General features: G+C 37.0%; 1 protein-coding gene across 1 annotated transcript in view; it reads right to left on the bottom strand.

The window, feature by feature from the left end:
* Positions 1 to 53: 53 nt before the first annotated feature.
* LOC149940894 (nephrin-like) overlaps positions 54 to 13,571 on the bottom strand; it is a 207,764-nt gene continuing 194,246 nt past the window's right edge. Inside the window, exons 18-22 of the mRNA XM_090179386.1 lie at positions 11,244 to 11,462; positions 11,016 to 11,155; positions 2,197 to 2,314; positions 1,987 to 2,070; positions 54 to 334 (exon numbers count right to left, since the gene is read on the bottom strand). Coding sequence (XP_090035512.1) covers positions 294 to 334; positions 1,987 to 2,070; positions 2,197 to 2,314; positions 11,016 to 11,155; positions 11,244 to 11,462 — 602 coding nt within the window. The 3' untranslated portion in view covers positions 54 to 293. The remainder of the gene's footprint in view (positions 335 to 1,986; positions 2,071 to 2,196; positions 2,315 to 11,015; positions 11,156 to 11,243; positions 11,463 to 13,571) is intronic.

Genomic DNA, 13,571 nt, shown 5'->3' with positions numbered 1-13,571 from the left:
TAAAAACATTCTTTTTATTATGATAACTAACAAAAAACTTCATATCGGTTGATTCGAGGTTATTGTTCTTATAATATTTACAAAGTACGCTCGGTACGTGGTAATTGTAGTCATTAGTTTTCTATCATTTTATGATGTATAACAACGGTAGTATAGTCTAAGTTCATCGTCCCTCCCCCAAAAATCTCTTGGAAGTCTTTCATATTTTTTTTTAGTATAATTTCTTCGTATTGAAATTGTTAAAAAAGGCTTAGTTCATTTTTGTATTAGTTAAACAAACGAGAAAACGATTCTCAAGATGCCTTTCTAGAAGAACTCGAACTCGATGAGACGCCTGAAATTTAAAAATGGGATATTAAACAGTTTGCTAAATATTGAAAGCAGCGTGCATTGTACAAAATAAATTAAACTATCACGCGTATTTGAAATGAAATGCTAATGGTTTTTAAAATGAAAGCAATTACAACAGCTACCATAATTGGTGAAGAATTTCACTATAAATTGCAATGGACTGCTCACATATAGGGCACTCTGAATGTTTATTAGCTACCATGCAACCGGGTCGTTTGAGAATTGAGATGAAACCGAGGCGTAGGCTACTATTATAATTATTAGGACACCCTCAAAATATAAAATGATATTAACTAGTGATTAAATCATGATTAAATTAATTAAATAACTTAAATCACGATTAAATGATTAACTCACGATTAAAGGATTAAATCGAAATTGGAATTATTAAATCGTGATTGAATTGATAAAATCGAGATTTGAATGGTTAAATAGAGATCTCAATATTTAAATCGAGATTTGAATGATTAAATCATTATTACACTGATTAAATCATCATTAAATCGATTAAATTACGATTAAAATGATTAAATCTAGATTATACTGATTAAATCTCGATTATACTGATTAAATCTAGATTATACTGATTAAATCTAGATTATACTGATTAAATCTAGATTATACTGATTAAATCTCGATTATACTGATTAAATCTAGATTATACTGATTAAATCTCGATTATACTGATTAAATCTAGATTATACTGATTAAATCTAGATTATACTGATTAAATCTAGATTATACTGATTAAATCTAGATTATACTGATTAAATCTCGATTATACTGATTAAATCTAGATTATACTGATTAAATTACGATTAAAATGATTAAATCTAGATTATACTGATTAAATCTCGATTATACTGATTAAATCTCGATTATACTGATTAAATCTAGATTATACTGATTAAATCTAGATTATACTGATTAAATCTAGATTATACTGATTAAATCTCGATTATACTGATTAAATCTAGATTATACTGATTAAATCTAGATTATACTGATTAAATATAGATTATACTGATTAAATCTCGATTATACTGATTAAATCTAGATTATACTGATTAAATTACGATTATACTGATTAAATCTCGATTATACTGATTAAATCTAGATTATACTGATTAAATTACGATTAAAATGATTAAATCTAGATTATACTGATTAAATCTCGATTATACTGATTAAATCTCGATTATACTGATTAAATCTAGATTATACTGATTAAATCTAGATTATACTGATTAAATCTAGATTATACTGATTAAATCTCGATTATACTGATTAAATCTAGATTATACTGATTAAATCTAGATTATACTGATTAAATATAGATTATACTGATTAAATCTCGATTATACTGATTAAATCTAGATTATACTGATTAAATCTCGATTATACTGATTAAATCTCGATTATACTGATTAAATCTCGATTAAAATAATTATCTTACGATTAAAGTGTTTTAAATTTTATCATTATGACGACACTCTTAAGAATAGTGACCTTCCCCTCGGATAAAACCGTGCTAAAGAGCTTTTAAGAATTTTAGTCAAAAAGGGGATAGGAGTAAAAGCATCGGGCAACCGTGCACGCAAAAATCGTGAGCATGAACATTTGAGCGAACTTTACCGTTTCTCCCTCGAAACTCTGGCGGGCATTCTAACAAGGACTCGAGACTGACGGAGTCCACGTCTTTCTCTACCGTGATTATACCTGAGGATAAAGCAAAATTAAATTAATAACGAGGAGTCTGTTGTGAACCCAAAACTTCGAGCGATACGGTAAACGGATACAAAGATTGGACGAGGGTAATTTGGACGAAGAATCCGAATAACGAACCTGAGAAACGGTCGTCGGTGAGACGACGGTTAGTGGAAATGGAATGCGAGATATTCTCGATGCAAGGCACTGGTGATCCAGGCGAATTCAACGAAGTCGTTTTCTTGTAAAAAGAGAACTAAATTACAATAATTCTTTTAGATCTTCGAAAATCTCACTACTCTTTTTTTTTTAAGGTTCAGATTAAAAAAACAAAACAAAAAACAATACGCGAAACAAACAGTGATGATCACAAACAATGAAAGAAAATGAGATCATTTTATATATACAGGGTGTTTCAAAAGTTTACATGCCAAATTTCAAGGAGTTGTAGGGGGTGAGTTGAGAAGTAGGCCTGATTTTTCCCCATTTTCCTACGATGAGTTAAAAGAGCGCCAGAGAGCTTCAAAGTGTGGCCTACTAGCCCCTGGAAGTAGGCTGCAGCAAGCGCAAAACCAAGCAGCAGTGAAACGCGAACATAAAGGTTTGGGTTCGTGTGATCGGTAAATAAGGACTTTGTAAACAAATCGAGGTAGCTAGCCTAAAAAAAGTAAACTTAAACAGTATTTAAAGTCCGTGCTGCTTGGTTTTTCGCTTGTTGCAGCCTACTTCCAGGGGCTAGTAGTCCACATTTTGAAGCTCTCTGGCGCTCTTTTAACTCATCGTAGGAAAATGGGAAAAAAACAGGCATACTTCTCAACTCACCCCCTACAAATCCTTAAAATTTTGCATAACTTTTGAAACACCCTGTATGTTGTATATATATTAATAGCGCAGGAATTTATACAATTTTAGAAGTTTCTTTTACCAAGGAATACTTCCGCGCAAATTTCTACAATAGAGTGCCAGCAGCTTGAAACCCTGCGACGTCACCAATGTTAAACGTCTATTGAGAAAAAACGCGAGATTTCATGACAACCACTACGGAAGCTACGGTTGTGACGTCACTAACTTTTAAAAACGCATCAACTGCTAGCCCTCTATAGAGTGACTGAGATAAATCATATCACCTTGGGCAGGAATCGAGCCAACAACCTTTTGATTATCGTCGCAACGCCACTTCCATTGGACTACCGAGGCCACTTTTATGAATGAAACGATTGAGTTCGTTTGGTTGGCAGGTTAAAGAAATGTAACCCGCGTCTAACAAACGAAACCAAAGGCTGCAGGATCGATTCCTGCCCAAGCTGATATGATTTATCTCAGTCACTCTATTGTAGAAATTTGCGCAGAAGTATTCCTTGGTAAAAAGAAACTTCCAAAATAAAGGAAAATTTTATGTGCGGTCACCCAGGAACCCATTAGATGGCGCCACTAACAAGGAGACATCCCGAGACATCCCGGAGTGTAACCCACCGATTTTGTTCAAACTCGGGGGATTGGTAGACCTTCGTGTAACTTGAAAAATCCTAAAGGGAATTTATTCAATGGGCAACCGTTTTGGCATTTTTGAAATTTTTAAATTGGTTACAATTTTTTACAGGGGGGGGGGGGCTAGGAATCGTTCAGAATCCCATGTTATTTTCAATGGGAAATTTAAATTTGTTGTTGTCAAAAACATTTTTCGTTGCCATGGCAAAACGGTTGCTAATTGAATAAATTCCCTTTAGGATTTTTCAAGTTACATGAAGGTCTACCAATCCCCCGAGTTTGAACAAAATCGGTGGGTTACACTTCGGGATGTCTCCTTGTTAGTGACGCCAGTGCGCCATCTGGAGTGTATGGTATGAAGACCTTGTTGACATAATTTATGCACCAATATTAAAATACACTTTCTTTGAAAATAATCAATTAAAAAAGTTCAAAGCAACGCGAGAATAATTCAATTTCACTTTCATATATTTTGTAATCATTGCTGTTGACGTTTTGGAATGAAAAAACAATTTAGAGAAAGGATTACAAAAAGTTACCCGTGTGTAAAGCAAAAATAAAATTATAACGGACCTACCGTGGAAAACTAATTGAACCCAAAAAAATAATCACTAATGCAATAACGATACAATAATATCGTTCTCCCTAGGTGGTTTCTTTTCGCTTGTTCCGGGATTTCGGAGTAGAGTAAGAAGAGTAACGCTATGACGTCATTTTACTCCGACTCTGTGGTGGCGAATAGTTTGAGTCGGAGTAAAAACGTTTTTTTCAAAATGGCTGCCTCCTTTTCAGCGGATAAATTCTGGCTAGCAGACGATAAAAATCCGATTTACTCCTTTAAAAACCCTTTTCAGAAGGAGTAAAAAGAGTAGCCCTAATACTCCGGAACAAGCGAATAGTGTCTGGAGCGGAGTAATTCTCATCCCCGGAACAGGCGAATAAAACGTTTTAGGGTAAAAAGAGTACACTTTTAGTCCGAGAACAGTTGAAAGAAAGTAAGAAACCACCTCCTGTAGAAATCAACAGGGTGATAGTATCCTTCAAAGTATAAAACAAAATCTCAAAATTGAGGACTTAATCCGAACGAAACTCCCCGAGGCCCGAGAAAATACGGATAATCATAATAATAATCATAATAATAACGGCCAGCGGGTACAATCCTTGTTGCTCTTCGAGTTTCGAAAAGGCCAGAAGCTAGAATACTTTCGGGGGGATGGACGCGCTTGTCAAAGACCATTACGACGGAGAAACTCTCTTGGTCCGACGCCCACGAGCCCTGTTAGAGAAGTTGGCTTGCTCTAAAAAAGAGCCCAATGACAGCCGATAGAGAGGCGGGAATCAGGTAAAGTCTATACGGTCCCGTTACCTTTCGAGCGAAATATTAGTTGGGCCTTGGTTCCGTCGTCCCAGTTCCAAGTTTATTACTCGGGAATTTTTTTCGGCCTCTACCACCTCTATAAACAAGATTAAAGGGACTAGACTCGGAATACAAATGGAACGGAGAGACTGCTGGAGTGTCCAATAAGAAAGGATGAAAAAGAAACAAGCCCTCGAGACGCGCGACGCGATTTTCCCGAAAAAAAGAAAATTGCCATCTCCGGAGAAGAAAATTATATTTCGGATAAACTTATTTTTAGTATTTACAGAGCCATACGGAAACAATTTTTTGCTCTTTTCACATCCCGCCCGATTTCTAAGTGTAAATGGCTCTGTATACTTTTCTCAAGAACAACTTAATTCAGTTTTTGGTTTTTATTTTATTTTTTTTAAATGAAATATTTTTTCCTTCAAAAGAGTTGTGATTTTACAACACCCTACTAGTTCTGGTTGAGCTTCAGCGTGAGCACCGTTTAAAATTTTGGTCTATTTTTGATCTACTGTTTAAATTTTTTTGAGGGCGTGAAACGCTAAATTGACACCGTCCTACGAAATTTAAAATGGCCGCTTGATAAAATGGCGTTAAAAGTCGTTAGTTGACTTGAGCTTAGGGTGGTCTGATTCAAGGTTCCTAGAAATTTACGCTAATATAGGTCTGATTCAAGGTTCCTAGAAATTTACGCTAATATAGGTCTGATTAGCTTATTTTTATTATTGTGATAAGTAACATAATAACCATAAGTATGACAATTCCTAGGCGAATCGTGGTGTCTTATAGGTATTACTTTAGCCATAAGTCTATAATATCGTTCCATAAGCGCTGTCAAAGGCTAAGTGTGACGCGGGAGCAAGCGGACGAATCCCGTAATGCAGTCTGCCTTGTGAATAGCTCTCAGTAAAACTTTTGCATGTGAAGAATAGGAAGTGTCACACTTATTTGCAATATTATACACTTAGTTTAATATTACAATTATTATTATTATTATCACAAGTAACATAATAAGAATAAGTATGACACTGCCTATAGTGTTAATGCTAATTTCCTGCGCGAACCTTTTTTCGACACTGAGATTCTCGACAAGCTCCGATTGAAATTGAGTAGCGTGTTATCGTCCTAAGTAGAAGTAGTATATTTCACTTTGCGAATTTTTAGACACTAGGGGGCTATGTGCTGAGAGCTACACCTAAATTGCTCATAAATGTAGCTCTGAAATTCAGTTCAATGATAACTTTTCCTAATTGTTATTATGTTACATATACAGGGTGTTTGAAAAGTTTATGCAAAAATTTGAAGGAGTTGTAGGGGGTGAGTTGAGAAGTAGGCCTGTTTTGTCCCCATTTTCCTACGATGAGTTCAAAGAGCGCCAGAGAGCTTCAAAGTGCGGCCTACTAGCCCCTGGAAGTAGGCTGCAACAAGCGCAAAACCAAGCAGCAGGGAAACGCGAACATTAAAGTTTGGGTTCGTGTGATCGGTAAAAAAGGATTTTGTAAAAAAATCGAGGTAACCAGCTTAAAAAAGTAAACTTAAACAGTATTTAAAGTCCCTGCCGCTTGGTTTTGCGCTTGTTGCAGCCTACTTCCAGGGGCTAGTAGACCACACTTTGAAGCTCCCTGGCGCTCTTTTAACTCATCGTAGGAAAATGGGAAAAAAACAGGCATACTTCTCAACTCACCCCCTACAAATCCTTCAAATTTTTGCATAACCTTTTGAAACACCTTGTGTAAAATGATTTTTTTTTTAGAATCGTTGATTTGGAAAGCCCCTATTGGTTGAGCTTCTCCGCAAGTATCCGTTTCGAATTTCGGTATATTTTTGATCAACTGTTTACACTTTAGCGGCCATTTCTGTGTTTGGGAGAGTAAATAGCGACGGAGATTTGGGGCATAAAATAGCAACCATTCTCAAGTTTCTATGAACGCGGCAATGAAAGGGAAAAGGCAATTGAAATTCGAGCTAGACCGATAGATTGACTTCCTCTTGGCCTACATATTAGTATTTTATCGACTTGGCCGTCTAAACCCTCACCATATGGCACTGACAAAGGTCGGAATGCTCTTCTATTTCTATCGCTCCACTCTCAGGTGACGCTATTATAGGGTTCGTATTGAATGAGCGCGACTCTGGTAGCTCGATAAGCAATATCCTATATTTGGAGTGGCGGGAAAATTAATACTGACGTTGAGAGGAATGGCCTATTGGATTCCTGTTTATTTGGCTCTTAATGCTTTTGGGGGTGCTTGATATTGATATCGCGCAACAAAAGAACGGGTAACCACTCAAATCAATTTTTTTACTACGTACAATAACTGTTTTTTTTTACAAATCAGTTTCAGATGTTAAAACATTTGAGTCCATGCATTCTACTTTTATCAAATGTATATTACCAGAAGCAGGAATCCATACCTCTTCTTGGAATGCTTATCCTGCCGCATCGAGTATGGTAAGATCACTCTGACGGCTTTGGCCCCGCCTACGAGAGAAAAAATCCCCTCTGCACGCGCTCCCCTCTCACGTTGTTGTTTGTTAAAGGGGAACGGTCAAGCTTGAACCAGTTAGATAGCCCTATAGCCCGTTAAAAACTAAAATTTATGGCGAAAACCGCATCAAAAAATATTGAGTGGTTAATTTTTAATAAAATAAAGAAATTTCGGGAAATCGAAAAGCGCGCGTCCGCCGCGACACCTGCTGAGAAGTCGGTGAGACGGAAAAACAACGTAAAAGCGCGCGCTGCTGAAGACGCAAAAAAATTTGTTTCGCACGCGCGGCGCGTTCCAGTTATAAGAGACCTAAGCCTAAATTGCGCGATTTTAAAATTTAGGATAGTTCGCAAATACGGGGTTAGGGGCGCTGGCGGCAGCCCCTAAGATGGCGGCGAAAATTCAAACCCAAACACCTGGCGTTATTTTTCGTTTCAACTTTTTGGGCCAAAAGCTATTTTTTCAAGACAAAAAAAGGTACGTGTTAGTATATTGAACGTCTTGTTAATCTTTTGATACTGAAATAAGGTCATATTTGGAAAAGCTTGGCCGTTCTCCTTTAAGTTAACATAGTGACGCCAAAAAAAAACTCGTCAGCCACATCGAGAAGAAAATCTGCCGCGATAAGCATTCCAAGTAGAGGTATGGATTCCTGCCAGAAGTATATAACACACCTGTTACGAAAGAAGTATCCACCAAAATATAAATAGATCATACGATGATATTTTAAAAAATGGCATCGATAAAAATATGGATTTTATATAAGTTAAAGCGCAAACCACCTATCCCAAGAAGGACTTGCATCAAACTCGAAAAAAGGTTTCTCAAAAGTAATGCGGTTTTTTTTTACAGCAATCATAAAATAGTGCGTAAAAATTCTTTATTTTACGAAATAAATACAAAAAGTCACGCGCGGACCAGCTTTTACAATACGTTTTTTATTATCGCGTGCGTGATGGTCTTTGTACCTTTAAAACTGCCTCTACTGGCCGCGAGATGGCGTGCTCTTAAAAAAGGCGCGTCACATTTGAGACTAGTGTTCGGCAGTCGATTAATTTTTATCCATGAATAAAATAAGCTCGGCTATATTTAAATAATATTTATTTAAATAACCAATAGTTGAATAAAAATTGTAAAATGTTTAAATAATCGAAGGTGAATAAACCTATTATTTAAATAAAACAAACAATTATTTAAATAAATACCACTTTTATTCAAATTAATGCTTGGTTGCGTAAAAAACATAATTAAATAAGTTAAAATGATATTCGTTTTACCAACGTTTTTTTAAATAAATCGGAAAATTTGTGGATAATGAATAAACAATTCCGAACACTATTTGAGACATGAAAAAATTTAAATTACTACCAGCGAAACATGTCCCTCTTGGGATAGGTGGTCTGTGGTTAAAGGGATACAAATTCGTTTGAATTTAGGTAATTGGGCTTAAAAATGACTAAATTTAATTGGTCGTATCTGATATCACGAGGTACGGAAGAGGAGGAGCTAGCTGAAATTAGGGTCAAATATTTTAAATGTTTCTGTGACCCTTTAAAATCAAATTTTATTAGTAATACGAGCTTTCCGTTTTGAGCAGAGTACGTTTCCGCAGTTTAGCGGTCAAATTGCATTCCATTGAAAAGTATCTGGATACTTATCTGGTAAGAGATATATTATTCACTCGCGAGTTGGACGTGCTTCTCGGTATAATGGGTTGAAAATTAACGAATTCACCGGATAGTTAAACTATTTGGAGCTTTTAATATGTGCACTGTTAGAAATAAAGGTTTTTATTTTAGACCTTTAAAGTGGTTAAAACTTTTTCCACAAAACATATTTAAACCTTCTGCTCTGAAAATTCAGTCCTTTTGCGGTGTGTTTAAGTATACTTTTTAACACTTTTTTTATCGATTTTACCTCATAAACATTAAGAAGTTAGACCTTTTAAACCCTATTTTCAATGCTTAATAGACCGTTATTTATTTACATTTTTTCCAAATTATTCAACAACTATTCAATTAACCATTAATAGTCGAATGAGCGGAACGAAGCGGGGTTGCAAAACGTAAAATATCATTTAAGTATCCCCAATATTTGAAATCTATAATAAAACTTTTAAAAACTTAACTGTTGTTAAATATTACAGGTGTTTGGAATTTCTTCGCATTGGGTTATTTTAAAGAAAATATTCAAAATGGAAATAACGTAATATTCAATTATAGTTTCGAAATTGGTCCGTATAATGTTTTTTTTTCGTTTAAAGTCCTAGGTTTTCTTCCGCCTGTCACCCTTTAAATTTACTTTCCTTCCAAACAAATACCCTGGTGGTAGGCCAACGTGTTTCGCTGTTGGCCTACCACCAGAGTATTTGTTTGGAAGGAAAGTAAATTTAAAGGGTGACAGGCGGAAGAATACCAAGGACTAAATGTGAGAACATCACTTTTTTATACTTTAACCACAAGGACCATAAAAAATACTTAATCTAAGGGCTACTTTATTTTCAATAACCCAAAGGTATTGTATTAAACGTGAAAGAGTAAAATGTGTCTAAAATAAATTAGTCGACCTTTTTCGGTAGCTAAATGGTTCAAAATACAGGGTGGAAGTACTCTGGTGTACTTCTCCTAGTACACCAGAGTGCTGCGGCTATTTAATCCGTTATTTAATTACCCAGCTAGAATTTCTACAACTTCTAGCTGGATGTTACTATGTCTTTATTTTCATTTTCAGTTTTAAATCGTCGTCTGCTATCGCGGAAACCAAGTGCGTAACTTTGTTCTTACCAAAATTAGTTAACCGATAATTAAATAACGGATTAAATAGTCGAGGCAGCGCCTGTAGAGGTGTTCCACCCGCAGCACTCTGGTGTACTAGGAGAAGTACCGAGGCTGGACCGCGGCTGAGGCTTCCAATTCTCCCATTGGTCTATTTTGGTCTACCAGCGCCTGTAGAAGTGTTCCACCCGCAGTACTCTGGTGTACTAGGAGAAGTACCGAGGCTGGACCGCGGCTGGACCGCGGCTGAAGCTTCCACCCTGTATATGAAAACGACACTGCTGTTTGTATTCCTTTAAAAGGTACGGGTAACTTTTCTTTGACAGTAGTTCATTTTTTAGTTTTAATTTTTCGCGAGCGCTACTGTATCCAAATTGTATCTTTAATTTTATCTTTACAAATAATTGGTTCTTAAACTTACTTTACTTACGACTAGTGTACCTACGTACCTTCATTTTCGTAAAGTTATAAGTTCTGATGTAAGGGATGTACATGCGAAGTACCGAAGGAATGAATATAAATTGAAAGACTGGAATTCAGTCGTAGAAATAAGTAAATAACCACTCATTTGTTAAGTGTTATCGGTACACAAAAAAATTTCATAATTAGATCTAATTTTTTCGTCGTGTACCCATTTTACCTAACAATGGCACCACTTGCTTAAAAAAATTAGATAATCCACGTGGACGGATTTAAAAAAATTGTGATGGAGGGCGCCCCATAGTTTGGGGGGCTCCAAGAGTCCAAATGGTTGGCCTACCTCCCCAAAAATCTTGGCGCCGCTACTGTCACCCTGCATATGAAAACAATGATTGATCCTATAAAAAGGGGACATCTTACTTCATCGTCTGGAAAGTTCGAGGCTGTCAAGTGTTCCTCCACGTAGAAGTAGAAAGGTTTGCTGATTTTCACTAACGCGATACTTTGAGCAGCGACGGAATTTGGCAGATCCTTGTCCACCTCGCCATCGTTCTCCCGTCCTGGAAACTCGACAGAATTAAGAGAAGAACACACCGGAGGAGGGGGATGTTTGTCTATTATCGGCGGAGAGGCGAGAGAGAAACTTACGGAACTGACTAAATTGAGCGGAATTCCGAGACTTCCTCTTGACGGTGGAAACGATGCACATAATATTGAGCGCCACGATCAAAATGGCGCCGGCCACCGACGCCAGAATCCACCACCAGCGGCCGCTGCTGAGCCAGTTCTCTTTGGTGGGTGACGGGGCCTTCGTGGAGACGTCTTGGCTGCCCCCGGGCCCCGCGGGCGTTGGCCGAGACTTGAATGCTTGGGGTACTAATTCTCATCAGTTTCAATCACACATTCGCGGCTCTATCTCGGACGAGGCGCTCTCGCTATTTGCGTATCAGACATAATTCAACTTAACGACTTCGTCATTACGCTTCAGACGACATAACGCGTCTTCGTAGGCTACCGTATCCTAGTTACGTCTATTAGCAAACGTGGACCACCTCATTCTGATATCATTTCAACATGAACACCAAAAATAATTATATTTAAATACAACAATTCAAGGGGTACAATAGGTGAGCCCGACCCTAGCTACGAAATTCTTTCTTCAGAGTTACCAAAATATAAATTTGCTACCTTTCTTAATTTTTTTGTCAAGTTGTTAGCGAAGGGTCAGTTTATGCCAAATAATACAATAAAAATAATGAGATAAAACCGCAAAAATATTACCCGTACAGCAAGGGCAAATTTCACAAATCCAAATATTTCACGTTCATTAGATAAATATATTGATCGTCGATAAGGTTTTATGCTTAATAAGGACTGTAAGGAGAGAGATTATAGTTAGGATCCGGGTCGGGTAGATAAAAAAAAACACCGACAACCCGGGTTGGTGTCGGGGTTTACAGAAAAGAATAGAAAATTACAGATTTTAAATATTTTCCAATGGAAAATCATAATACTAATTTAAAAACCAGAATTATTATCCCCATAAATAATAATGTAAAGGGTTCAAAATATCCCCCCAATTTACAATTTTCTAAATCGTTCTTAACCAATAGGAAGCAAAAATAAAAGAAAAAAAGCTATATATTTTTGTGAAACCTGTCTCTTAAATTAATGTCTTCTACCAAAGTAAATATAAACCTCATACCCTAGATTCTAAATAACTACATCGCGCGTAGTCACTAGGTGGTTTCTTTTCGCATGATCTCGGACTAAAAGTGTACTCTTTGTACCCTAAAAGGTTTTATTCGCTTGTTCCGGAGTATTATATAGGGCTACTCTTTTTACTTCTTCTGAAAAGGAGGTGTCAAGAGAGTAAATCGGATTTGGTCGTCAGCTAGCCAGAATTTATCCGCTGAAAAGGAGGCAGCCATTTTGGAAAAACGTTTTTACTCCGACTCAAACTATTCGCCACCACAGAATCGGAGTAAAATGACGTCATAGCCTTACTCTTCTGACCTTAATCCGAAATTCTCGGAACAAGCGAAAAAAAAAAACCACCCGGATTTCCGAACAAATTACCTTCATAGTTACCATGGTAACCAACTATAAATAAGATCACGGCCTACTTTGATGACGCGCTTTTCGCGCAATAGCTCGTCATCGAAGTTGACCGTGATAGAACTATGGCAGCTAGGAGCAACAAACACAAGGACAACGCAGCTAGCCTTTAGTCACGCTAACGAAGGGCTGTGTACGAATTTCATTGGACGAGCGTCACGCGCCTTTACGCTGAACGTTTTACGGGCGGGGGGAAGACAATTTCCGAATTTTCACCTTCCGACGGCAGCAGGCGCTAAAGCGTCTAGCCAATGAAAAACGTACACAAGAAAATCCACGACTTTTGACGGGTTGCATTCTCCGTGTGGGGGGTGTTGTGTTTGTTGCTCCTAGATGGCAGCGACCGATGGAGGACGATTTTTCGGAGGTCACGCGCCTGAAGTGGGTCAACGCTTCGTTACAAAACCGTCGATCAGAAAGCTCTCAGAATTTAAATCTAGGGTACGGATTCACAACCCTCCCAAGCAGTCTAACTTGCCCCAGGTCTGTCGCAAATCAGATTATAAACATGGTTTATTATTATCATAATTAGGCAGTTTCAATAACATTACCGCTATCTATCGGTTCCAAATATTTTGCACTGAATAAGGCGGCGCGTTCTTAAATTTAGTTTCGCGTAAAAGTACCAAATTGGCCAATTGCGATACAATTAAAGCGTGTGTCAAAACTATGGATGATAAAATACGCGAAAAAGTAGATTAGTCCATAATTAAAAGGGATACTATATCTAAATCCTAAACAAATTTGAAGAAATTAAAAAACTTACTAATAACTCGTACCGATAGGTCTTCGAGCGAATTTCGGATCAAATAGATCTTCGAGTAATAAACTACATAAAAACTAAATAAAATAGCCAGA

Source organism: Leiobunum rupestre, chromosome 6 (genome assembly GCF_980474605.1).
Source record: "Leiobunum rupestre chromosome 6, qqLeiRupe1.1.hap1, whole genome shotgun sequence".
Lineage (NCBI taxonomy): Eukaryota > Metazoa > Arthropoda > Arachnida > Opiliones > Sclerosomatidae > Leiobunum > Leiobunum rupestre.
This window is presented reverse-complemented; position numbering and strand designations above follow the sequence as displayed.